The sequence below is a fragment of the Rhea americana genome, unplaced genomic scaffold (genome assembly GCF_003343005.1).
Source record: "Rhea americana isolate MKP2758 unplaced genomic scaffold, rheAme1 scaffold_5, whole genome shotgun sequence".
NCBI classification, from domain to species: Eukaryota; Metazoa; Chordata; class Aves; order Rheiformes; family Rheidae; genus Rhea; species Rhea americana.
Genome location: NW_028186645.1, coordinates 6,958,245 through 6,984,354, shown reverse-complemented (window position 1 = coordinate 6,984,354; position 26,110 = coordinate 6,958,245). Strand labels below are relative to the sequence as shown.

Genomic DNA, 26,110 nt, shown 5'->3' with positions numbered 1-26,110 from the left:
TTACTGCCTTCTGCTGTTCCTCTTTCATCATATGGCCATGGCTTAGACTGTCTTTCAACCTACTGCTGAGTTTCCAGTTCATTAATTTTCTAGACTTCTGTGTATTACTGTTTGTACAACCTTCCCACTCAGTGTCACYTACAGATATGTTTGAGTCATGCATAAAAACAGTAAATGCCTTTGACCCAAACAGCAATTTACTAGTTGACCAGCTTCATTTACTTGGGCTGGGTTGGATGGAAAACAAAAATTTTACTTTACAGAAAATTTGAAAAACTGAAAACAAGTTCAAAATGCTAGAAAAAACAGACATTAAAATTGTTTTCTTTTGTAAAAAAAAAAAAGGAAAGAAAAACAAAGAACAAAACAAAACAAAACACTCTTAGAGTCGGACCATACAGTAGAGCATGGATTTATTTGAATCCTTCAAGTTTACGACACACTTTTAGGCTCTCTCTGTTGAGCTGAAGCAATTCTTGTACTTTCAGTGTCTAAATGCCTCACAAACACAAATTTATTCTCACTGTATTGAGACCTGAGGCATAGAAAAGCTGGGGCAAAATTTTCCAGGAGGACTAGTGATTTTGTATGCATACATTTCTGGGTGCCCCAAGAGAGGTAACTATACACATCCTGATTTTCAGAAAGTGCTGAATACTTGCTGCCAGAAAACACATGCCATGAGAATTTCCATCTGGATGCTCAAACTGTGAGATTCCTCAGATGAGTAGTCCCTTCTGAGAATAGTATTGAAATAAGAGGTCTGAGGTCATACTGGGAGTCCACAGCAAAGGACCACAGACCAGATCAAAGGGTATTTTKGTGCTAAACTTCCACTCAACATGAAGGTCAGTGAGACTGAGGGACCTAACTAAGCTTTGGGGACATGGGCCTTCATTTCGGCTCTTCCAAGACAGTGTTGCTTTACACCACAAGGCACTAGCAACCATAAGCTATGGCTGGGAAGAACTGCAAGCAGAGAGGGATTTGTTGATGTTAAAAGTCAATATGGACTTCAGGAGTGTTTCTTGTCATCCCCAGTGGGCAGCATGTCACAGCCAGGAGGCAGAAAACTGAAACTGCTCGCCTGACCTGGACCTGGTGATGTGCAACTGCCATTTATCTCATTGAAATAAATCACAGAATCAGTAAGGTTGGAAGGGACCTCTGGAGATCATCTAGTCCAACCTCCCAAAGATTTCCTGGTGTTGGTTCCACTGGGGCCTGAACCCAGGACCTTCAGCATGTAAAGCAGATGTGATAAACACTACCCAAATAATAAAATGGAAAGCCAGACAATTGGCAGATGATGGGGTCAGAGCACATTAAACTCCACACAACATCAGGCTGTGCTTGCATTTCTGCATGACAGCTCTGTCCTGCGTCCGGTGTCCTAGGGACAAGACAAAAGAGCAATGCCAGCACATTACCTCTGCCTATAGAGTCTGGCAAAACATACAGCCCATCTGGCTGATTTATGCCAGTAAAGGAGCCAATTCATATTTTCTATATATTTTGGCCTAACATCTTGACTGTGACATATAACCGTGGCCAATTTCAGGCTGGAACCAAATGAAAAGAAACAAAGCTGACCCAAGAAACATAAGGGAGAGGCCAACGAAAACGGTGACTTCTAAGCCACTGAGAACACCGTCCTCTCCAGGCACTGCAGGCGCATGCAACGCTTAACGCAGGCCTGAGAAGAGTGCGGATGCTATTAAGCAAACTGAAAACAAGCAAGCCTTCCAGGTAAGGAAAGACACTCCGTTATACTACAGACTGAACTCTGCACGTTATGCCGCAGGGAGGTAGAGAAGGAATCAGTGATACAACCAAAATCCCTGAGGCTCTCAGMAGCACGCTGGGAGTAGACCGTCATCCACAGCCAAAAGAGATGCCAGTGGAAAAATGAGAGAACAAGTCTCAGAGCCAATGGATTGAGGCAGGGTACTTGTGAAGTCCATCAGACTTCCAGCACCATTGAGTGATTTAATTTTTTAAAAAACACTGTAGTTGTCTAGTTGGCAGGACCGATTTGCACGACAGCTATCCCCCAAAGGACAGCTCGCTCAGGCTGCTCCAGAGCAGACAGAGCTAATTGGTACAGAGTGGCTTTAACTGATCTGGCACTGCTGAAATCCCTGGAATTCAGGGATTATAATAAAGGCAAAGCAGCCACAGAGCCCCTCATATTCAACTGCTTTTAGCAGCAAGTCTAAAGAATCATTCAGAGATTAACAGCGGGGGTCAAAACCCTGCCCTGGCCAACACACGTCTGAGGATATGGCAGGCTGGGCACAATTACTGCTCCTCTGAGGTGAGTCACATAYAACGTCCTGCCAACTAGCTCTTGCTGACAACTGAAGTCTATGTATTATCTGGCTCTGAGCCCAGTGACCAATAAGCCCCAATTCAGAGACCAAGCTTAACTGAGGCCATTAAACCAACCAGAACGCAATGCACCAGTTAAACCTCTTTGCCTTGCATACGCTTTCATTCACTCTGCAGTTTTCAAAGAGAAAAATCAAGGGAGATGGGATTCCTGGGTTCTTGCCACCTCATGTACCAAAGCATCAGATAACTCCAAGGAAACGGGAAAACTGAAACACATGATGAAATAGAGAGGTCACCATCTACAGGCATGACAACCTTCCTGTGACTGAACTGCTGTCTGTACATCTAACTAGACTCAGATGWTGTCGCTTTTGTGCTTACACTCCTTCTCCGCATATGACCAAACCGTATTTTGCAATATGACACACTCATATTGCAGCAATATGACAGCTGACCCCCTCCACAGGCCACTGTGCTTCCCTTCTGGCTCCCAGCCTTAGCACCGAATAAACAATAAAACTTTAAATCACCCCCTGATAACCAGGTGATGGCACTTCTACAGACTGAATCAACTTAAGTTCAGGCTGAAATTGGAACCACGCTCAAACACTCCTGGCTGCCACCATTTTCACCAGGAAGACAATCTGCTGAAGCAGCTGCCTGTTCCTCCCCGACAATGCACAAGAAATCCTTGCCGTGGTATCAGGATTCCCACAGAAGAAAAATACGGTACCAAGCTSAAAATATCCCTGCTCATAAGTCACTTCAGTTTATTCTGGGCTAGGCTCAGTGGTTTAGGCTCCAGACTAGATTAATTTAAATCAAATAAATTCACTGGCAGAACTTTCGGTCCAAGATCCTAAAGTCTTCACAAAGTCAATGGGTACCATAAGCACAGGTCTAAGAGGAGACAGTTAACAGGTCTCCAGTTAACTATCCAGCTGCCTATCCAGCATGACTGTAGTTCAGCCAAGTTCAGTTGTGGCTCTACTGCACTTATGTTTATTTTATTTTCCCTTCCCACATCACTGCACATTAATACAATTAGTCAGTGATGCTTGAAAGTCATTGAGACGTAGAATGACGGACTTGCACTTACTGCTACACTTTGCCATACCCTAGAGCCTGCTATTTTTCACTTCACTACACAAAGATGCCAGTTTTCTTAACRAGATGCCAACTTTCTTGGCTTGCATGTTATATTTCTTGGTTCAGTTTTACTTATTTCTGTAAGAGTAGTAGAAGCTCTACAAATAAATGAAACACTCGCCTGTGCTTTAACCACTGGTGCACACTACTCCCACACTTCACTTAGTGAGGAATGAAAGAATTAATAATCCAAGCCACAGAAGGCTCAGTTTACCCTGGTACAGACAGATACCTTCTCTATCAAGCCAACTCCTTCACCACAAGTGGATCACAAGTGGATTCACTTCAGTGAAAAGCAGCATTCACACCCTCATTCTCTGTGTTTACCAGTGGACATGTTTCTGTAGGAATGACCATACTGATGGACATGGCCATAGGGACGAGCTGAATCTTGCCTTTCCTCAGTCCCAGCCCATTCTCTGTGCTGGTGCAATGGTTTCCTGAGGGAGGAAGTAACTCTGAGTGTTTTCAGATGGACCTTTTTTATTCGTGAATATTTTATGGTCAACTCATTTCTTTAGGAAGATTGTTGGGGTTGTGAATAGCTCAGGCCATCAGACTCAGAAGGACTGAAGCTGGGCCCAGAAGAATTGTACTTATGTGCGCCTGGAGCATGATGTGGGTTTATCCAATGGGGYAGTGCTATATTAAGGAAGTCTATATTCCACAGCGTTACTGGCCCTTCTTCATCCCCTGGCATATGGTGCTCTGTCTTAATACATATAGTTCATATTTTCCAGGTCTTTATTTTATCTGGCTTATCTTGTCCCATCATTATGTTGGATAATCAATGGAAAAATATTCTGAATTTTGCTAAAACATGAAATGAGCACAATAGAAGTAGATAGTGGCCRAAAAACAACAGAATCAAATAATCACTGAAAGCTTTTGTAGTACAGGCCTTCCTAATATAAACTGAGGAGATACTGATGGAATTCCAGGAYTTCCCCCTTCCTCTGATCCATATAGAAACATAGACAAAAGCTTCCAGTGATTTCCAAACAGGTTAGTGCACTAGGCTARTAAATAGGTTCCATATACCTCATTTTGCACTTCAGTGTTCTCGGATTATTAAATCAACCCTTTAAAACAACCCAGGAAAATAATTATTATTTCAGTCTATGCAGAGTGACCTGGAGCCCCAAAAATACCCAGCTCGACCTGGAGCCCCAAAATACCCAGCTGGTTTGTCTATGGCAGAGTTAGGGACCAAATGCAAAATCCTCTGGCCTAAGCCTTAGCCACCACTTACAGCTTCTTGAAATGCTTCAGAGGCAACTTTCCTGTTGCTATAGCAGCATATGRGGTCCAAGTTTATAGTTTGCTACATGACAGAAATGAAAAGCATCTTGTGAACAAAGGTGATGCAATCACGGTCCTTAGTGTAAGCAGATGTCACTCCGCCACACAAGCCTTCAGAACGCTGCCCCGAACCTTTTGCAAAACCTATCTTCATGCTTTTGGTGTCTCATTAATTTGGACAGATAGCAGTGTTGCCCTAACAAGACTTGGCCCAACTAGGCATGGCCTTCAGGAACTGGCCCTCTGAAATGGCAAGAGAGATCGCCTCACAGACCAAGAGGGAAAGAGAAATATGCAGAGCTGGAACAAATAGCATTTAAAAAAAACAAACAAACAAACAAAAAAAACAGTAATGGGAGTGGATTGCATTTCTTTTCCTTTACACAAACCCTTCCATGACACAGTCTGCTTGCTGCATTTCCCTTCTTTTCTTCCTCCTGTTTCTATATCCCCAAAGAAGACACTGTAGAAAAGTCACTATTACAAAGCAGCTTAGGCATTGGATAAGGAGTTCTGGACTACCCCCAATCCGGCCATGGGCCTGCTGCATGACTTGGGCACCTCATTTCACTTCTGTGTATCTCATTTGACTCCCCTCTCACCAGACACAGACATCTGGTTCCTTTATTTTGTTTGAATAATAATCTATGCATAGGCTGTTCTTAATAAGGTTGAACACAGGTCAGTATGATTCCAGGCTTGGATGTGGTTTTTAGGTATRCCTGCAGTGTAAAATGCCTCCATGCAAACATAATGTTTTGAAGGAAGAAGTTTCGCTCCACGAATGTAGGAATGGGGACCTGTGAGTGGGGAGGGCCTGGCAGTCTCTGAGAAACAAGGAAAGGTGAAGTAGTGACCACTGCACAGATTAGGCCTTGGAGAACAATTCTCATTTATGCTTGCAAAGAGTATCTTTCCATTTCCCTCTATTCTCCTGCTTCTCACTTTCAGCTTTTGTTTTAAAAATAAAGATGATGCCTTTCTTTATCACTTCGTCCTCTGGCCTCTTCCCTTCTTTCTCTGTCTCCAGGTCATGTGCACTTTGTCTTATTCTTACACCATTTCTAACATTCGCTTCCTTTCTTTTCTGTCTGCAATTTCTCCAATTCCTCCATTCAACCCTCTTAGATGCTTCCTCACGCCCACCATCTCATTAGTGCACATGCATTAATAGGAGAAAAAGCAAAAACAAGCGCCCACCCATTACAGTTCTTTCCACAATGCGCCGAAGGATCTATGTTGAGGCGTATTTCAAAGATCATTGTAAATCAGGAAACAGTGAGGTAGAGTGAAGGGAAATAGGAAAGAACTCTCAGCTTATGAATGCATACTGCAAGGACATGGGCCCAAGCTCCAGTCTAATCTTGCCAAGGGTTTCTAGACCAAGTTTCTTGAACAAAAAGGCATCATTATGACTACACATTCTATATTTTGAGAGAAGTATGATTAGAAGACAAAAAGTTCTAGAAAAGTCCTTGAGCTAGATGTTCTTTGCTATGTTTCAGATGTGGCCTTTTATTCCATCATTAACTGTGGTCATAACTCATTCCCAACCTGCTTCGGTAGGAAATTACACATTATGTGTGCAGTTTAACACACAGTGCATTTATATGTGCAAGATGATTTTTAAAATTACTTTCAGTTGCTGAAAACCTTGTATCAGGACTCAAACCCCACATAAGAAAGAATTATCATAAAAATATTTCTCTGCCTATTGCATTTTAACCTGCCAGGGGCTCACATCATCCTGACTTTTTAAAGTTCTAATTTTTTTTAAAATGAGAACTGACTTTTTTTCTTCTTCCCCCCTAATCTTGTGGTACCAACAGAGAAATCAAGCTAGAGTTTACACTATTGTATAAATAGTCACAAGGCATTTGTGCYAGGAAGGATTTTGTTTTCACAAAGGATGAGATCAGGAGGTAAGTTCCCCCGAGTGCTGAACAGGACGAAGAAGAGCTGGACACCTAAGCTCTGCCTGTGACTTCGGATCAGAAAGGATGAGGCCTAAAAAGCTTGAAAGAGAGAGGAACTGATCACATCTTTTTTTGCTCTGCTGGAATAAATCAGCCCCCAASAGGGGGGGATGTTATTTGAACCACCTGGGATGCACATTCCTCTGAGAGCCAGGGAACGTGGAGCCTTGACAGGCAAGTCAGATGCCAGGCTGAGACAGAGGGACCCTCTCACAGCCACCTTGTGTTTCTGACAGCTCCAGCAATGTGAAAAAAAGGAAAAAGCTTGTTAAGGCTCATATTGCTTTCAGATCAAATTTTCATCCTGCTTCACTTTGGAAGTCTCTTGTACAAGCTCAGTGTTTCGGAGCTGTGTCTGCAAATCTCCCAGGGAAGGTTCCTGTGTTTCGTAAATTGTTTTGACTGGAATTCAAAGAGAAAGTAAAGATTTCTGTTGGCCTAGCTACAGAAAATGTGGCCCAGACCTGTAACCCCATGTCTGACCAGACAAAAATGTGTACTCTGTTAAAAACTGGAGAATTCTCAGGAACATTGGCATCAGAATAGCTTTGCTGCTCCTGAAGTCAATAGCAAAAAGTCTCATCATCTTTAATGGAAATACCTGTGACTAATTTTATTTGGAAAGAAGGTGCTGGAAAGAGATGCCAAAACACCAATATAACAAACCTGTAAGTTATATAGTGGCTCAGCTACTGGATAAAATATCTTCCAGTTCACTCTTTCCAACTATTCCACCACAGAATTAACCSTTGAAGTGCTTCATATCCTAAAGTCTTCCTGAACGCTGACAAATAGGGAAGCACAGAGCAACTAAAGTATCATTAACACTTCCTTGAGTGACCTGGGGAAATTCCTGCGGCTGCCTGGGGACCTTGCCAAGGCTCCTTGGTATCTCATCTCTGAGGTCTTCAAGCACGAGGCTGCACATCACCCCCATTAACTGCATCAGAAGTCCTAGAACGGGGAGATCAGGCCTTTCCACCACCACTGCAGAGAGACATGCAGTATTTCTTACTGTTTCTCCTGATGTCTACCCTTTCCATCCTAGGGCACCCTGATACAAAAATAAATACTGCATAAAGATGGTGAATGTCTCCAGAAAATGTCTCTAAATGAAAAAAGAAATCTAACCCCAGCAGGGACCCTTTAGCTCTGACCAGGTCGTGTTTTCATAAAGTTTTATTTTTCTTCCTCTTACACAAATGTGATCTATCATCTGCCCCAAATGAAACCTGATGTAGAGTTTCAAAAACTACTTCCAGCTAACTGTGATCCTCCCGTGGCAGTCTGTCCTTTCCCATCTATTCTCCTTAATGCCTGTATTCACCACACCTTCCCTCACAATTAAATTCCCGTATTTGAAAATCAAAGTGACAGAAACACTAATAGACAAAAGCACTGGCCTTCATGTTTCTGCCAGCATGGATAAGGAACATGCATGTCCCTTTGCAGGCTGGAAGTTCCACAGCAAAAGCTTCCAAAAATCCCCTTGCTTTGATTTGTATGGTTTAGGTGCAGCACAGGAGACAGTCTAGGGGTTTCTTTTCTCCTTTCATTTTAACACTTCTTCGCTATCAAGATCCCCGTTTCCTGATTCAACAACACCAAAGCTAGCAAAATGAAAACACTCCTGGAAGCCTACCAATCAGTACATAGCACACTGAGCTTAATTAATTCACTTACATCAGAAGGACTAGTTGAAATTTTAAAATAAATGAATAGTGTGCATGCTTGTCTTTACTGTTAGCTCAACAGCTACTCAAGGGTTTCAAAACCCCTCATAAAATAATAGCTTTTTAAATTTTACAGTGTACATCAATACTAGTACTGGTTAGAAAATACCATTTTAATCACCTTGGAACATAATAATGGCAATAATTAAAATATAGAAAAATGTGTCCAAAAGTRGCTGAATTTAAATCTGAACTCCCATATCTTCCGTGATGGATCATAGTCTCCTCACCAGGGAAGAAAATGAAATGCATCATCTCGAACAAAGTCCTGCTAGAAATGCTAGACAAGAGGGCAGAATCAGCCCAAAAGACAGCTCAGTTATAGCTCTTGTGTTGTGCTGCAGCTGCTCTCCATAAAGAAATGTTTTGAGTCAAATGCAGTTCTTTAGTCAATGGAAACCGAAAATTCTCCAYTGAAAGCACCTATTTTCTGTGTTTTGGGATGCATTTTATTTTTTGTCAAAGAACAGTTCAGGGTCAATAAAGATTTTGATAAAAACTCTGAAACAAACTGGATAAATAACAGATAACATATTTACTTTATCATTAGGACAACTGAGATACCAAATGAACAGTGGTTTTACATGAACTTTGTGGTAGAACTACGAGATCCATCTCCTGGATCTACTCTGAGCAGTCATCAGCAATTAATTTGATTCTGGTATCCTGTATCCAAAATAAATATTTTGGCCAGTGGAATTTCCATTAATTTAGTTCAGAAAATCTCTCTCCATTTCTTCATAATTTGACATTATCAAAAGCCATTATCTATAGTTGTTAAAGCAATGGTTAGTGCTAACATTTRTGTTCTTCTCTCCAGACAAGCAAAGTATGTGCTCCAAAGAGCTTATAGTCTAAGTCAAGAAAGCAAAGCAAAGAAAAACAACTCTTATTTATATCATTTACAGGAGGAATACCGAAATCAAGAAATCTGAACGAGGTCACGAAAGGCCAAGAATTGAATTAAGGTTTCCACAATCCCGGACTAATGCTTCAAGTGTAGGGCCATGCTCTCTGTCAAGGTCAGAATCACAAACATAAGGCATGTTTCTGATGTACTGACAAAACACATGCTATGGGAGGGCTACCATAAAAAGATTACTCTTCTCATAAAGATAGGTTTCCTGATTAAATGAAGAGGCTAAAACATGTTTCAGCGTACACTGAAGAATATATGAAATGTACAACTCACAACCTTTAAAGAACAGAACTTCAAATTACCAGGCTTGAGTGGCAAAAGAATAACTAAAGGACAATACAGAACAACAGTTTCCACAATGTCATACATGCTATAATATAAATGGAAGTCTAGAATAAAGTTTTCCAGCACTTACCAGCACACTGATTGTTTTCATCCAACTGATAACCAAATCGACAGATCAGMGGTCTTGTAACAGTAGGGTAGTTAGGAACTGCGCCTGGTGCTGGGGGCGGTGGATAAATATTTGAATAAGGATTCAGATATGGTGATCGATACACTGGGTTTGTTCGGGGTACGCATAAATAGCCACCATTCTGGTTGACACACACCATATCTCCTCTACAGGCCTCAGGAATAGTCCGACACTCGTCAATATCTGGAAGGAGATCGCAAAAGTTAAATCAGTGATTGCTTCTTAATGTGACCCATCCAAAAAGAGGTCACATATGTTTTACTTGAGACTTTGCTAAAACTTTGGTACCTTGTTTGTAAGGAAAAGCTAATCCTTCCTTATGATTCTCWCTTTGTAGTTAAATCACATTAAAACAGGAAAAATCCCATACATTCAGCTCCTATGTTCTACTTGTTTTACATCAGCATTAGAGAGTAGGGGAAGAGGGGAAAGCCTGCTTTGCTGTTCTATAAATGTTCRGTTTAAACACTGATTTACACATGGCTACAGCATGCTACCGCCTGTTCCTGCTAGTGGGCCTGTCCAAACCACAACATGCATATCAGGATTTCAAACACTGGTGGTTTGGTTTGCCCAGCTGTGAAACTTGGATCCTGCTTTGGAACTCCCAAGTTCCCTCCTATAGAAAAGCTTAGGGATGTTCAGATCTGGGGACCTGGTTCAGGTCTTTCTTGTTCCGATCARGATTGTTGTTGTTGAATTAAATGCAGAAAGATACATACAGTTTAGCCAAGCTGAGAATTTGTTTGGTTCTCAGAGCACAGAAATACTAAGCTGCAACGACAGGGCAAGCCGTCTGTTGCTGTTTTTCTCCTGATTGTTTTGAGTAGCTTTAATGCATGCGGAGCATGCTGCCCTGGAGACTTAAAGCCTCCCTTTACATTTATTGATAAAAAGATGCTACATGACTAAGCACATGTTTCCCCTTATTAATCAGCAATTAATCAACAATTAACTTGGATTCTGACTGCTCAACGGGGATAGACTTTATCTATCTGTGGCCTCCAGATGGAGGCTGCCGTTCAAAGACAGCAAATCTTGAGTTTGGAGGAGAAAGAAGGAGAGTTAACAGCACTTGTTATTGGCAGCCGGGCCGAGCTCCCAAACACAGCTGAATGTGTCATCGTTATTTGAAAAGCACTGACAGCCAATTAGTAGCTCAGTAATATCAAAGATAGGTACATACTTGAGCTATGTAAATACACACACACACACGTATATATACACACACATAGTTGTCATATAATGAGAACTTTTTCTCTACAGTCAAAACATACTAACAGTGGCACAAMATTAACTCARTAGAGTCAGGGGTTTTGAACCCCARTTTAAATCCATTGATTGAGTTAAAATCCTACCTAAACATTGCCCAGAGGCACGGTCCAGGTCAAACCCATTAGTGCATTGCTGCTAAAAACAGAAAAAAAGAAGAGAGGACACTCAGTGACTGTGAAACGAGAGGGCTGCAGAGTCAAACAGTCATTTGGCTTATTACAAGGTAGTGCATTTTGCTCAGTGCTATACACTGCATCAGAATAGGGGCCCTTCCCCACAGGACAGAGAGCAAGGCATGAACCTGAGACCGTCGGCAGACACGCCAGTCCCTTGACTCAAAAGCGGATTCCCTCGGGTGGTGACAGCGTCAGGACAGTGGTCCCGACTGGGCTAACGCAAAATGTGCTGCGGGCTCCTTACCGGGGGTTAACAAAGCGGTCACGCTCTTCTGGTTTTGGGTCTTGTTTTTGCCACAACAAAGACGCTCAGTGCAAAGATGCTAGCTAGCTTTTCTGAGTAACAGGCTCTACAACTCCATGCATAGACAATTCAGTACATAATTTGTAACAAGTTCTCTGTCTGACTGAATTGAAGCCATAGTTACAACACACACAATAAAAGTAAGGCTTTTCACTTATACCAAACCTTTTGATTTTTAGAGGGTAAATGTTTACATGACAAACGCTTTAGGCACGTAAGATGACTGAAGGCCTTGCTTGTATCTTAGTTGCTCATTATCAGGGCTGGAACCTGGGGTCTTCAGCACCTAATGAGTGACCCCCAGCACTTCTGAAATGGTGGCAATCCCAGTGGAGAATGTTTCAAAGCCCAGTAAAATGATCTCCTGCTCTCCCTAGTTTTTGACTGGGTCTCCAGTTATTTAGCAATGGGCCAAGCAGTTGACACAAGCATAGGACCCTGCCAATAAATGGGTTTTACTGAGGAATGTAAGCCAGAGCTATCCAGAAAACACAAAGCACTGAAGTAACAGAGCAGAGGGATGGAGTGGATTCAAGGTTCTTCGTCCCCCTTCTTTTTTCTTTTGGTAAGTGATAAATACACTTATTTTGGACTTTGTGGAAGAAATCAATGGGTAAAGCACTTTGCGTGTGTGGAAAGTAATAAATTGTAGATGGGAGACAATGTGAAGTGGATGAGGCGGTGGAAGGGACTGCTGGAGGAACCAGGGAGGGGACACGGAACGAAACATACGGCACTGTTTGGAGTGTGCCTGTCATTTGCACATATGAACACACAAAACTACTGCTAGAAGCATCAAACACGTGGGAGGGAGTTCTGCCTTCATTTATTTTGGCATTATGAGATGTTTGGTATCATGTAGTGGAGGCCAAGGTATTCTGGTAGTAGAAACTATAATCAGCCCCATGTTGTAAAGAATGTACATATTACATCTTTTCCTCTCTTCTGTGCTGTGCCTTATACACTACATTTAGGCTAGCTGAGATAGTTTTTAACAAAACAATTTCTTTTTTTTTTTTTTTTTGATAGTAAATGATGATTTAGAAACACTGAAACTGGTGTAAAATCTGTATCAACAATTTTCTAGAACTTCATTCAGAAAAGATTCCAATATTGTTGAAATGATCTGTTTCAATGTCTTCAGGAAAAAATTGTTGCTATCTCTTTGCTTTCAAGTAGCTTTCTGCTTTGCCTTTTAAATTAGCTTACAGTAAAAAAATGTTTTTATAAAAATCAGAATGGAAATAATATTATTTAAATTATAAAAGCAAAACCTTGAAGACTTCGCAAAAATTCTCCAGGGGCGTGAAAAGCATTTCCCATCTAGAACTAAAGCTCACAAAAATAGCAATAAGCAAGCCATGTGCAGGAATTTATCAATGTAACGGAAAAAACCAACTATGTTTCAAAGCCTTTTGGAAAAGGTATTTAGAAACACAACTCTGGACATTGAGCATATCTGAATTATCAAGTAGGATCCAAGCTTAACATGCCTTTGGGAACTGTTTTTCCTAATTTAAAGTCTACTTGGTGCCCAGGAACACAAAGAACTAATGCTTCTGCTATTTCAAGAACTGGACTGTTCTACTTCCTTCCACCCTCAAAAGCCCTGCCTCTCGAACAGAAATGGCTTGGGATAGGAACTGAAATGAAGACTAAGATGCAGTCATCAGACTTGCAGTCCAAAGTAAAACGGCTTAGGACACAACTCTACAGGATTGCTACACACCGAAAATGTTTGGTCAGTAAGTGTTCAAAACATGGATGTTCTCCACCACAGAGCTGAGCTGTCCTGGCTCCTATGGGATGGCTTTTTTCTATTCACTTTCTCAGAAGCGTTCAGTTCAGAGGCAGAATCAGCTTTTCAGTGAGGTCCAGGTTTCTACAGGGATATTTTGCTGAGTTGGCAAGGATGAGTCAATAAGCTCAGCCCGTGTTCAACTCCAGGATCCCGTTGGCTCCAACTCCTCCCCTTTAAACCCTTAGACCACAGAGCTTCCTCTTCGTGAAAACCCCAGACCACAGAGCTTCCTATTCACCTGCTAGCCAGATAAGTCTTGTGCCTATTGCACTTCGGTATAAAACAGTTCACGGATCTCTGTATGCACCTCTCACCTGTGCTTTTCCAGGGCTCGTAAGGCAGACGGCCAGTGTGAAAGCGGTCAGTATCCTGTAATGTGCATAGAAAATAGGCTGAAAATCTTTTGATATGCGGGCTTGTTGTACAGAATTAAATATACAAGAAAAAAAAATGTATCTCTAGCAAAACTTCAGTGCATTCCAGAGTTTTGTTAACATAAATTTGACCTCTAGAGAGAGAATATTAAATCCATGGGCCAGATTCAGACCTCAAAATTGCTAATCCTACTATGGTTTAAGTGAGTGGGATCAAAATCAGATGATACATGTCTATTAACTAATCTGTTTTTTAATGACACCCGATACAGCAGGTGTTCAATGAACAAGTGCGTAACATTCAGTAAAACATTTCTGCCTCTCTCTGATACCTTTCCTTTGAGAATATCAAAGTTTTTCATGCACATAATGCACATTTTACAGATGGGTAAACCAGAGCACAGGCCCTGCCTAAGCTCACAGTGCAACTCATTGGCAGGGCTGCAGACATGTCATGCAGGAGGTCCTGAATCCAAGCCAGTTGCTCTAACCGCTAAACCGCATTTCATCCCCAGGAGACTACACTTGAGATTAATCCATTTTTTAGGGCCAGATTCTGTCCCTTTACTCACTCTTGAGTAATATTTTGCTCTACAAGTAGACATAGTGTGCCAGGTCATCAGCTACTAGAAGCTGCTATCTTCAATGGGGCCTTCCCCAGTTATATCATCTCAGGATCTAGTGGGACTTACTGGGTTTCTTCACTGCAACTGAAAGAATAGTAGGATCCCTCACTAACGGAGCTCTGTGGATATACCTAGAATTCTTTTCCTAGAGAATAAAATTCTCTGGTCAACCAACTGCCCCAAATATCTATTAATGGACAGAAGATCAGGAAAGAACAAAATGAAATGTATTTATTTTCTATGCACTATGGATTCTGGTGTTTTGCTGATGCCTTATATAGAATTTCTTCTCAATACAATTAAACCTACAACTTGCTTGTCTTGGATTCTAGTTCTGAATGGCAATTATATACAGTATATTTCCCACAAAACCAGTACAGGAAGCAAGGCATAGTTTAGGTAGCCTTAGTTCTGCTACCCAAGCGAGCTGCCAACTTTCTCTCTTAAAGCTGTCTCTGATTTCCAGTGCAAACTGAGCTGCTGAACAAGACCACAAACGTATTAGACAAAACTACTCCCAAGCAGTAACGGATACATTTGAACACGGTGTGTTTTTAATGTGGAGATAGGCACAAGCTCTGAAAAGCAAACAGATCCCTAAGATGGTTGTTCATGGTGCTGTGGGGACAGCCTGTGCTTGTCTGGCAACTTCTGAGTGACAAGGACAGCCAAATTCTACACAGACCCTTCCTTACAATCAGATGCAAAGCATTCAAAGTACAATATTATCCATTTAGGCTTGCACTTCATTTATTAATTCCTTGAATCTTTCTGAAGGTTTGTTTAAAGTATGCACTGGATAAAACGACTGCATACTCACTTTGCGTATGGCAAGAACGGCACTAGAAGGAAATAAAACAGGTTATAGCTGAGCGTTAACATACCTAGCAACAGGGCTACATTTTACATTACTGTAGAGCAGTACACGCTAACAAAATCCACTATAGACTTACTGCAGGCAAAACTCTTACTTTCGTATACGGTTTTTAGTTTCAGCTGTTAGAGGATGATGTATTCTTTCCTCTTGGTTTGTGGGAGGGTGACCTTATTGCCTCATACGTGTTCTGTCTGCAGCCACCATTGCAATTTACCCATTACTTCTGATCTCAGATCCCCCTGAGAATTATTAACAGACATGCAGCACAACCTATCAACACTGTTTTCAGCTGGTCACAGTAGCCTGCCTAGCAGGCAAAATATTTTAAATTAGTAATTAAGTATTGCAATAGTAACTAATTAACTTTAAATCAATTACTGTAGCCAGTGGGATGGTTTGCTGTTGCAATTCAGTACTCCTGCAGATGTTGAGGCTCCTAAAGCGTAGGATAAAAGCATAGATCGAGAAGGAAATCGTTAAGAGAGAGCACAGCTTTTATAACAGACAGATTATCTTTCCCCACCTCTGACCATTAAGATCCCGTCTCTTTGCAAATGGCTTTAGCAAGTGGATTGGCATACTGAATCCTCGCCACAGATATTTTCCACAAGTAGGTTTCCCTTCTGTAAGTAAAGAAGTTTCATGCATAGCACTTACCTTTTTAATCCTTGCATGTCCAAAACCGTTGAGGAAAGGTGGAAAAAAACCAGAGTCTGTGCTGATGAATAACTAGAAAGTGTTTCCAAACATTACCCTCTGCTAGCACTTCAGTTCCTCCGTCATTTATAGTCCAAAGAATGAAATAGCAAGTAATGGAGAAGATCAGGAGTCTGTACCTCCTCAGACACTGGAGAGAATACAGAGAAAGCACCTGGTTTTGCTTAGTTCTCTTCTGTAATTCAGCATTAAACCAATTGGAGGAGGAATGTTAAAAATGAACACTTCATTTTCTAAGTATGTTAAACAATGCAAATGGGGGCCTCAGCCTGGGGACAGCTGGTTTAGATTACAAAGCTCACCAACTGGCTAGACTCCTCACAACAATCTCGAGGAGCCTGCCAGGATAAAGCACTAACAGCTTGAAGGAAAGCCTCTCCCGCTGCAAACTTCACAGTTAAATACGCCTCAGAGCAGAGAGCACCGTTATTGGACAGAAACACTTATCAAGGGACCGGAGAAGGGAAGGGATTGTTTTCCTTGCTCTGAGAACAAAAAAAAAAAAAAAAAAAAAAAAAAAAAAAAAAAGTCAAGCTTTTTTGGGCCCCTCTAGCCAGTGTCTCGGACAATGAATATGCAATGCTTGCTGCTTCGTGCCAAGGGCATACTGATGAAAGCTCTGGCCCTCGGGAGGTGAATAACTTGAATTCATGACAATCACAACTACGGGAACTATATAGCTTGGAGATTATTTGAAAACAGGAATAAACAAATTAAACATTCAAACGAAAGCAAATGCTTTGTCTGAAAACACTGACCCTTTTTGAGCTGACCCCACACTTAAGGGAGCAGTCTGTGAAACAGAATATTTCTCAGGAAACGCATATATTGCAGATCTCCAGTTATGACTGAAAAAGAAGGAAATAAAGTACTTTTTCAGGTGTTTTGCAATTTTGCCACAGGCAGAGCTTTAGTAGGTCAATCAGGACATTTATTAGATGTGAGAGGTAAGCAATCAGATGCTGCAAAGATCATGTTAGATCCAACAATGAACACTGAAATTAAGTAGAGACATAAAATGAAGACTTTGATTTTCTTGAAGTCTTCCATCTGAGGAAGCTCTTCTCCTCCTAAAGTGGAAGGTCCAGTAAGATAAAATCTATCATACATCTCTACATTGCAAGTGGAGAAACAGATGTTGTAACAGATAGTTGTAAAAGTGGCCTCTAAGTGTGGGTATCTGGCTTTAGATACAAAGATTTAGCTGTTTCAGGCCTCCAAACACCAAGCTACATTGATGCCAATAGGAAATGCCAGACCTCAGTACCTCAGTAACTGGCTGCAATTGTCCAAATGATTTTTCAAAAAAATTACAGCACCAGAAGCTCAGTGCCATTTTGCTGGTTTGTGTCTTAGTGACTTGCTTACCTCACTTGCATTGCCTGGAAAACTGAACACTCTCCTAGAGTTCTTTGAACCATGTCAGTACCTCTGCAGCTAAACAAGAACTGAATCACTCGTTTTAAATAGAGCTCCCAAAGGCTTAAGAAACTGCACACAAGAGACTGCTGAAGATGCTAACTGGGCATGCTGTGAGAGAAAAGTTTTGTCATGGGTCAGAAAACAGATAAAAGATGGAAAGCAAAGACTGGGCAAATGTCACTGTGGAAGAGGTTAGCAATGAGCAGCCTCATTGCTAAAAGCACCTTATGGAGGCAGTTTCACATCGTGTGGATGCAGTTCCCAAGTCTGCTCCCAAAGAATTGCCTCCAGCTAAAGAATTTTATTCATCAGCCAATTGGCAGATGTGCACTAGGCACTGAAGACAGGAGGTGTATCCAGACTTGACCACCTAAGCAGCTCCTTTAAAAGGAATACTGCACAAATGTTTTGATTTTTCCTGTCTCCATCTGACAGCTGGGGTGGATAAAACCCAGCGTACAAAAAGTGTACCAAACCACAACTTGGCCTAGTTTAGAATGTGGTGATTTTTTTCTCCTTTTTTTTCCCCTTGAATAAAAGGATTTGATGTTACAGCTAAGTGAAATTTCTGCACTACCTTCCTGTAACTGTGATCATAATGACATATAGCCATCTCCTTCTTATAGCTCCCTTTGATATGAAGAGTTGCACAAAAGGAAGACACTTGTGGTATACAAAGGTTTTGTTCACCCTATAAAAACACAGACAATTCAACATATCTTTCAACACCATCTGCTGACGCCTTCACCGTTTATGCTTAGGATGGTGGCTAGACTTCAGGTGGAGCAGCTCTTTCACTTTAACWGTCAACTGTTCCCCTGTGTTCTAAAATCCACTAGTTTACTCAGAYTGTCTTGACTTCTTCCTTCACATTAACGAAGAGCTACAGACTAGTTCTAAGTTCARAATGGGGTTCTGTTAAGCAGCTGAACATGCTCTCAAAAGTTTGCTTTGTGCATAGCTAGGGTTGAAACTACAGGTCTAACTATGTTCAAGACCTGGATTTTGAAAACTGTATAATAAATAATCATAAGGGCACAAGCTACGGAGTGTAACCTTATTTCTACCCTCTTCGGACCAGACGACAGAGCGCACAAATTGCCCCAYGCTCCTGCAGATAATGCAGGACACTCAGTTAATGGGGATCCTCAGTACTCTAAAACATAAACTAACAGGTTCYGAATGCTGGGATGGAAGTTTTATTTAGATCAGGAAACAAAGTAAGAGATAATTGCACCCAACATTTACGAACAAAAAGTGTGCTTCACAAGAACAAGTCTTCACCTATTAATTTTTATAACACTTCATCTCCTTTTTTWAAAAATCTGATATTTTACTTACCCTTCTCCAGAACTGTATTTTCCAAACAGCCTTCTTAGACGTCCTTGCCCTTTTTATTAAAGTTGACCCTCTCCGAATATTCCCATGAACGTTGTCGAACCGAGGGAGCAGAATTAAATTACGTATGTGTGTATGGTGATCACTGTGCAAGCCCAAAGTAACTGAAAAGTGACAAGTCATAGACGTCGTCTTATATAGTCATGCAGACCCAAGTTCACAGGAAGACTTAGCCATTAACTGACACTCTAAGGGGAAATGTCCCAAATTCAGATGCTTATAACATCCATTTTGCTGCCATCAAACCTTATGGAGYCAGATTTCCTACCCCAAAAAACTGGTAAATCACTTATAACTGCTGAACGTTTGCAGAAACAATTGCATTTTGACAGCACCTAAGCTCCATGACATTCACAGGTGTGGCTTTCTCCAAACGCTAAAGGTTGAGCTAAGTGTTCTTGGAGATTGCCAAAAAAAGTAAGCTTTTTATACTGCCATGTGGCAATATAACACATTAAAGCGACAATCTGAAATACACGCATCTCACCCTACTGCCGCATGAATAGCATACTCACTAAGCACATGGGAGTTTGGTGTCAAACCCTAGTTCTGCCTGAAAAGGGTTGGGCTTGTTTCTTCCATCTCCAAGGACAGTATCTCCATTGCAAACTTCTAGTATTTGGGGAGTGTTCCCTCTTTTTTTCTGAGGGCAAATTACCTTGTGTTATCAAGCAGAGGTCTGCTTCTTTCAGTGCCCGAATTCTATTTGCCACCTTGAGGTGGCACAATTCTCCACATATTTTATTTTCCAGTCAAACATAACACAAGCAAGAATTAGCAGCCAAAATGAATGTAATACAGAATTTTTAAAAATCAGAGCTAATCTTCTAACAAAAACCTACTGGGAATTGTAGAGTCTGAGATGCCACGCTGTGCTGGGTTGATCCTCAGGTTGCACTGCTGTTGTTAAGGAGGAGGAAATGTAGCAGTTCCTGTTGTGCTGTCTCCTGGGGCTCAGCAGTCTCAGTGTGCTGCAGTTACCACCTGTGGGAGATATCCGTGGGGGAAAAGAGGCAATCCAGCATCCCTGCCTTCCCTCCTGTACGGGGATGTCACCCATCTGTTCGACGCACGCATTCCTTGGGGTTAACCACACTATCTGATGCAGTTCTGCCACTGCGGCTATCACTGCTTCCCCGGAACGATAAGCAGAGTGACATCTTAGTGATGTGGCAGATGTTCTCCAAGCACCCAATTACACGGACCAGATGAGTTAAGTTTTTGTTTTACCTCATCCAGCTCTTTATACRTTTACATACCTGTGGTGACTGTGTGACACCAGTTGGCGTGGTGTGACACCGATTTCTAATAGCACGTTTTCCTTTAGAACAAGATTAATCAGTGGAAAACCCAGGCACCGCTGGCTCTATTCTGAAATGTAAGCATTAAACATGGATCAGGTATCTAATTGTGCTTTATTATTTTGAAAACATGTTCATCAACTCCGTGAAATGAGGGATAATAGGATCTAGAAGGTACACACCTTAATCCAAAAGCTTAAACCTATGCCCACCGCACTGCATCTGCTGTAAGACAGAACTATGTCAGGTACGTTATCTTTAGCAAGATCAAGTTTGACACTCACAATCACCTGTTTWGCTGTAGGCTTCTAGGAAGGCTGAGAAAGATAAGACTAGTATTCTTCCAAGAATAACTAGCTTTGGTTCATTCCCCCCCCCCCAGAAGTAAAGCAAATAAGCAATCTAAAAGATTTTGATTRTTTCCCCTAAGAAAAATACAGGTCTTCCACAACATTTTTTGTGCATGTGACAAGCTGTAACAGGTTCCTCAGCATTATTATTTTGCTACAGTATAGAACAWCCCCAGCTTTTCTCTTTGATTTTTCAATCCTTCAATGACCTTCATGTATCATCTAAAAACTCTATTTCTGTAAAAAGTGTATAGAACATCATCCTGTACCTAAAGTCAAAATATCTTCTCGAGAACTCAGAGATCTCTTCAAGTTGCTATTGGTATCTGAAAATGCAATGTCTCAGCCTCTCTCTCAATACTTTTGCTTTCTTTCTGTTCAATCTCACCCTGAGCATAGCTCTGGTAACCACAGGTCATGTTTTGCCTTAAAACAGAAATTTTCATTCATTTTTTGTTTATTTTATAAGATTGACGTATCTTTTCTCCCCTGTGTTTTTGTCAAACACTCTAGACAGCATGGCTAAAAATAATTCCATAAAACTCTTAATAGCCCTGGGCTAAGGCTAAAGTCTATTTCTTTATTTGAGCAAACTAACAATCARTGTTTGCAAGTGCCTGTGGCACATAGGCCATCGGCCTCCAATTATAACCAGTTAGATATACCAAAAGCTTCATTAGAAATATTCACAGAAAACTTAATTTTGTCCTTAACTCTCTCAAGATTCTAGCCTTTTTTTGCAGTTTCTCAGGTTCTTTATGAACCTGCGCACCATGCCACGTCTGCTCACAACAGCCTCAGGATGCGTGTTAKAGCAGCTGCCTGGAAACAGGAATTCACCCTTCCAAATCAACCTGGTAGCCTTCCTGGTCCTGCTGGGTCACACGTGCTGCTAAAGCACCGGTCTTGCTGCGTTCTACCTGCATCTGCTGTGCTCCCTCCTCTCCAAACACACGTTATCTCCAASGCATAGAATTTGTATTTTGACAGGGTTTTTAAAGTTAGTTCAGCATCCTTTCTTTTTTTTAATGCTTCTTTTAGTTCRCTTCAGCAATTTGCTTTTAGACAGAGCAAAACACCACTCTCTCTAGCATCAAGCATATTCTGCATTTCCATTAAAACACTTCAGGTTCAGAACAAACTCAAACAAGTTCTCCCAAAGGGGATGTTTGAGTGTTCACAAGTATGCGTACTATTTTTGCAAGGGCACCTGCCAGAACCCTGCTGATGCACCCAGAGTAGAAAAATATTTGACATCAGCCCTCTCTTCCAGAGCTTCGCTCCTTCCAAGCAGTGGAAAACATTCACTTTTTAAATATGAGTTTCATTCTTATAGGTATACAYACAAGCAAAGTCTCATGGCTTCTTTTTCCCATAAAACAATCAGCAAGGCTGTGTACATTTTTGGTTCCCTTCCTATCTGTTTCCCAGGGTTGTGCGCCTTATATAACTTTCTTTTAGATGAATATAAGAGCATGCCAGGGAAGGGCTAATTTGGACTCTCTCTGGACACTTCTCCCAATAGAGGCACACTGTACTGCTGCAGCCCCCATAGCTGGAGCCTGATAAAGCAATCAGTTCCCATTTTGTCCACTTTTAAAGAGAGCAAAACTCAAGAAGCTGAAGTTGTGCCARATGAGGAAAATAGAAAAGAACCCAAMCTCTGACAGGTTAAATGTAAGAAGACAAGAAAACAGGCCAAGAAAGAGTTTGAGAAACAAATTGTAAGAGGCATAAAAGCTAATAATAAATTCTTTTGCAAACACATCAAGAGCAGGAAAACTGCCAAACAGTCTGCAAAGCCAACAGATGAACAAGGTATAAAAATAGTGCTTAAAAAAAAGATAAAATCACAGCAGAAAACTAAGTGATTCTTCTTCATCTACATTTGCTAAAGAAACTTCAGGAGGTTTCCTTAGTGGATTTTCTTCTTCTTCTTCTAAGATGATACACAGGATGATCTGCCTAAAATTGAAGTGTCAGCAGAAAAGGTTGTAGAACAAATCAACAAAATGAAGTGTAACAACTTATTAATTTCTAAATTTCAAATGAATCCAAAGTGTTGTAACTGAATTAAATGTGAAGGTATGGAACAGCTGAATTATTTACTGTTAAGGGTAACTGCTCAKAAAATTGCCTTAGTGCTAGAAGAACAGACAGTACCAAGAAAGACACTGTTTTAAAAAGGTTTCCATGTACTGCTTAATAAAATTCAGAACAGTAAATCCACTATATGAGACAAATTGGTAGAAATGATAATTCAAAACTCAATTATTAAACCCAAGCCCACTGTTAGCTAAAGAAAGGTTGCTGTGACTATCATAACAGGAAGTCGTATCTCACAAATCCACTGGGGCTTTCTGAAGGAGTTGGGGAGTATGCAGGCAAYGGAGATCCAGACAATAAAATCTACTAAGATTCCCCAAAGATACTCAAAAACATCAATTTTGTCAAATGCTGCTAAAAAAAAACCCAAGCTGCAATGTGGTAAGAGGGAAAGCTTCACGCACGCAAGTAATGGCAGAGATTTTGCAGTTACAATCGTTTTGTAAAAACACAATCTTGATGCTCAGAAGTGATCAAAACAGTATTTTAGGAATGGTTAAAGAACTGAAACTGGAAAACGTCACGATGCAATTACTGAGCATGTTCGACATCCATGATATCGTTAGTCCTTCTGGTTCCCTTACTATAAGAAGAATTCAGCAGAATATGTCCCGATTTCTAGACTGCTCATTAACAGGAGTGTGTTGATGAAACACTCAGAGCTCTGACTTGTTCCTGGACAATCCATTAGGGAGCTTCTGGGGGCTCTATCACGTATGAAGCTTGGGCTTCTTCTTATTGTCCCCAATTTCCATGCAGCTGTAGGCACTGTAATCTGGCTTTGAGGCTCCAGTGGGTTTAAGGTTGGTCTCTTAGACATATACTTTGAGATTTTCAACCAGGTGTCTCAGAAAGCCAGCTGTGATCCATGATATACAGATTTCTTATTTCTAAATTTACTCTTCTATTCTATGGAACTGAAATGGGCTCCAGTCATCTACTAACTATCACCTAGGACTAGTGAGCAGGAAATTTTCCCAGCAAAAGCTTTTTTTTTTTTTTTTTTTTTTTTTTTTCCCAAATAGGATTTAGTCTATAGCCTGTGTGGGCCTCTTTTGCAGCCCCAAGAAGTGACCACATAAGATATAGTGAGGCTTGGTTATTCCCACAGATCTTGGCACTGAAACATGCAGTCAGGCAGTCTCCTGAGATACCTTCAGGAGACAAAGGGAGGGAAGGAGGGAAGGCCCTAGATGGCAAATTTGACTGCTTTTTGAAATGAAAATTTTAAGCACCAATCCATCTCCTCTGCATTGAATTTTTGGTGTCAAACATGGATGCAAAGGTACTGGGAGCAACTGGAAGACAAAGCACCAAGCACAAAGTCAAGACCACGTGCTGAGACAAAGCAGACRTATCCTTCATTCTGTGAGCTATAGGCTGGATTCAGTCACAGTCTGGTCTCACACCAGGGTTTTGTTTACACCTACCAAACTGAAAGGTATGGTCCTTCAAGGTTTTGATTAGTTGCATTATTTTCTGATGTTTCCTTTTCCATCTTAGTTTCTAATGGAACACTTCTCTCTTGCAACTRGCTTTACCAGCCACATTTAGCTGGYGCACTGCAGGTTTCAAGTTGCTTGTAAAGCATCCTACTACTAAAGGCGCCAGGACAAGGAAGTTGAAGCAACTGGTTGAGCTCAGGGGAAGGAACACTTCAGCCAGAGTGCTGGGGGCTCCCTGAATTCCCATTCCAAGCAGGTTCTGGGCAGGATGCCACAGTCGTCGTCCTGTTGAAGCCCCATAAAGATAGAGGTCTACCACCTACGTGACCTTTGCCTGCAGGTGGCATTCCATAGGTCCGTAATCCAGAGTACTCCACAGTTGGTATGCTATTTGGAGTCTGGGTTTGGGTCCAGACAGATCTGGCAAGTCTAGCTATGACTCATTCTTTTTATTTACAGTGCTGTACTCCTCAAATTCTTGTTGTTTCATAATAAGCCTCCTCTAAGTTAACTGAAAACTCTTAAACACATCTGCTGCTTTTCCTATTGTCAAAAATAAGGCAATCTTCTGTTTGTCTTCATTTTTATTGGCACTCGCTACTTGAGCACACAGAGCAAAGTGCAGTCTAAATATTTTCCAATTGTATTTCCAGAAAAAGTTTCAGTTTTGATAGATGTTTTTCAGTGCTCTAATCCTCCACTGAAGTTATTTCCTTTGCTCTTTTTGCTCCTGATACGATTTAGTGTTGGATCCATGGCATTCCATGTAAACTGAAATACACAGCTGAATCAGAACCACTTCAGTGACTGCTTTTAACTCAAAAACACCCATTGATTATGAGCAAAAGCTTCACTCAAGACAGAGCATTTAATACCTTACAACATTAGAGAAAACTGTTGCAAGAGGCASACAAACATTCTTACATAGACGTCAGTTTTACAACCAACATTTTCACATGGTAGGCTCTCCTCCATGAGCCGCTGAATGCCCAGTCCTTCATTTCCCTTCCTATATGCAGTTTCTCAGACACCTGCATCTAAAAGCATTCAGGATCACTSTTATGGTCCTTATAAATTCCCTTGAGTAGGAATGTTTGCAGCTCATACCTTTTGCATGGGTTGAACTATCCATTCTGCACTGTTCCTACTTAGGAACTCTTACCCAACTAGGCTTACCTGCCTAAAACTCCTACTACCTCTTGCTGTTGTTTTATTTACTTCCAGTTGCCATTTAGTTACTTAAGCTAAATACACTTTTATTCATAATACTATGGTTAGTGTTCAGGGACCACATGGACTCAAGAGTACTAGAAGGTCCCTTAGCAATGTAAAAACTAGTTGCCTCTGCCAAACTTAACATGGGATTCTGCAGCACTACTGCCCCAGACTGTCTCTCTGGCTGGTACTCATAAATTCTCAAAGCCTTAGCACGCCCAACAATGAAATGCACAGCATTTTGTGTTATATGGTTCTTTTCCCTGGCTCCTGGAACTAATAAATATTCCAAACACTATATATGAAGTGGCTGTGCTACAGTGATGGATAATAAATAGCTACCATTTCATAACAATATAAAAGAAATATTGCCTAGCTGCCTCAAATCTATAAATGCTTTTTGGGCTGTTCCCAAAATCTAGCCATATACTAATGTTTTGCAACTCGATTGTGTGAAACATAGGCTGCATCAGATGTTGGAAATGAAAAACTTATGGTTAACCGCACAGAAGAACTGCCATGATTTCCTTTACCTTAATGATACTGGATCAYGTTCAAACTGCATCTAGACAGCTCTGAGGTTTACATTTCTTTTACATAATCCCTTTTTAAGTTGTTGGTGCAGTAAGTTTCAGATTAACTTACTATATTAGCAAATAAAAAAAGATATGGGTCAGTAGTTTGTTCTGTCTCTCARGTACTACTGATCAGCTCAGTAGCCAGTAGTCTGACAGCGCTTGTTGAAATGCCATACATGGCAAAGGGTTTCTATGTTCTGCCAATCATTGTCAAACCTCTAATAAAATCTGAACTCAAATATTGCAATCTTTTCTAC

The 26,110-nt window shown here is 41.1% G+C and overlaps 1 protein-coding gene across 1 annotated transcript in view; it reads right to left on the bottom strand.

Moving 5' to 3' along the window:
• Positions 1 to 16,433, bottom strand: part of FBLN5 (fibulin 5) — a 54,817-nt gene extending 38,384 nt beyond the window's left edge. Inside the window, exons 1-4 of the mRNA XM_085317541.1 lie at positions 15,979 to 16,433; positions 13,759 to 13,813; positions 11,247 to 11,298; positions 9,829 to 10,071 (exon numbers count right to left, since the gene is read on the bottom strand). Coding sequence (XP_085173667.1) covers positions 9,829 to 10,071; positions 11,247 to 11,298; positions 13,759 to 13,813; positions 15,979 to 15,995 — 367 coding nt within the window. The 5' untranslated portion in view covers positions 15,996 to 16,433. The remainder of the gene's footprint in view (positions 1 to 9,828; positions 10,072 to 11,246; positions 11,299 to 13,758; positions 13,814 to 15,978) is intronic.
• Positions 16,434 to 26,110: the final 9,677 nt, after the last annotated feature.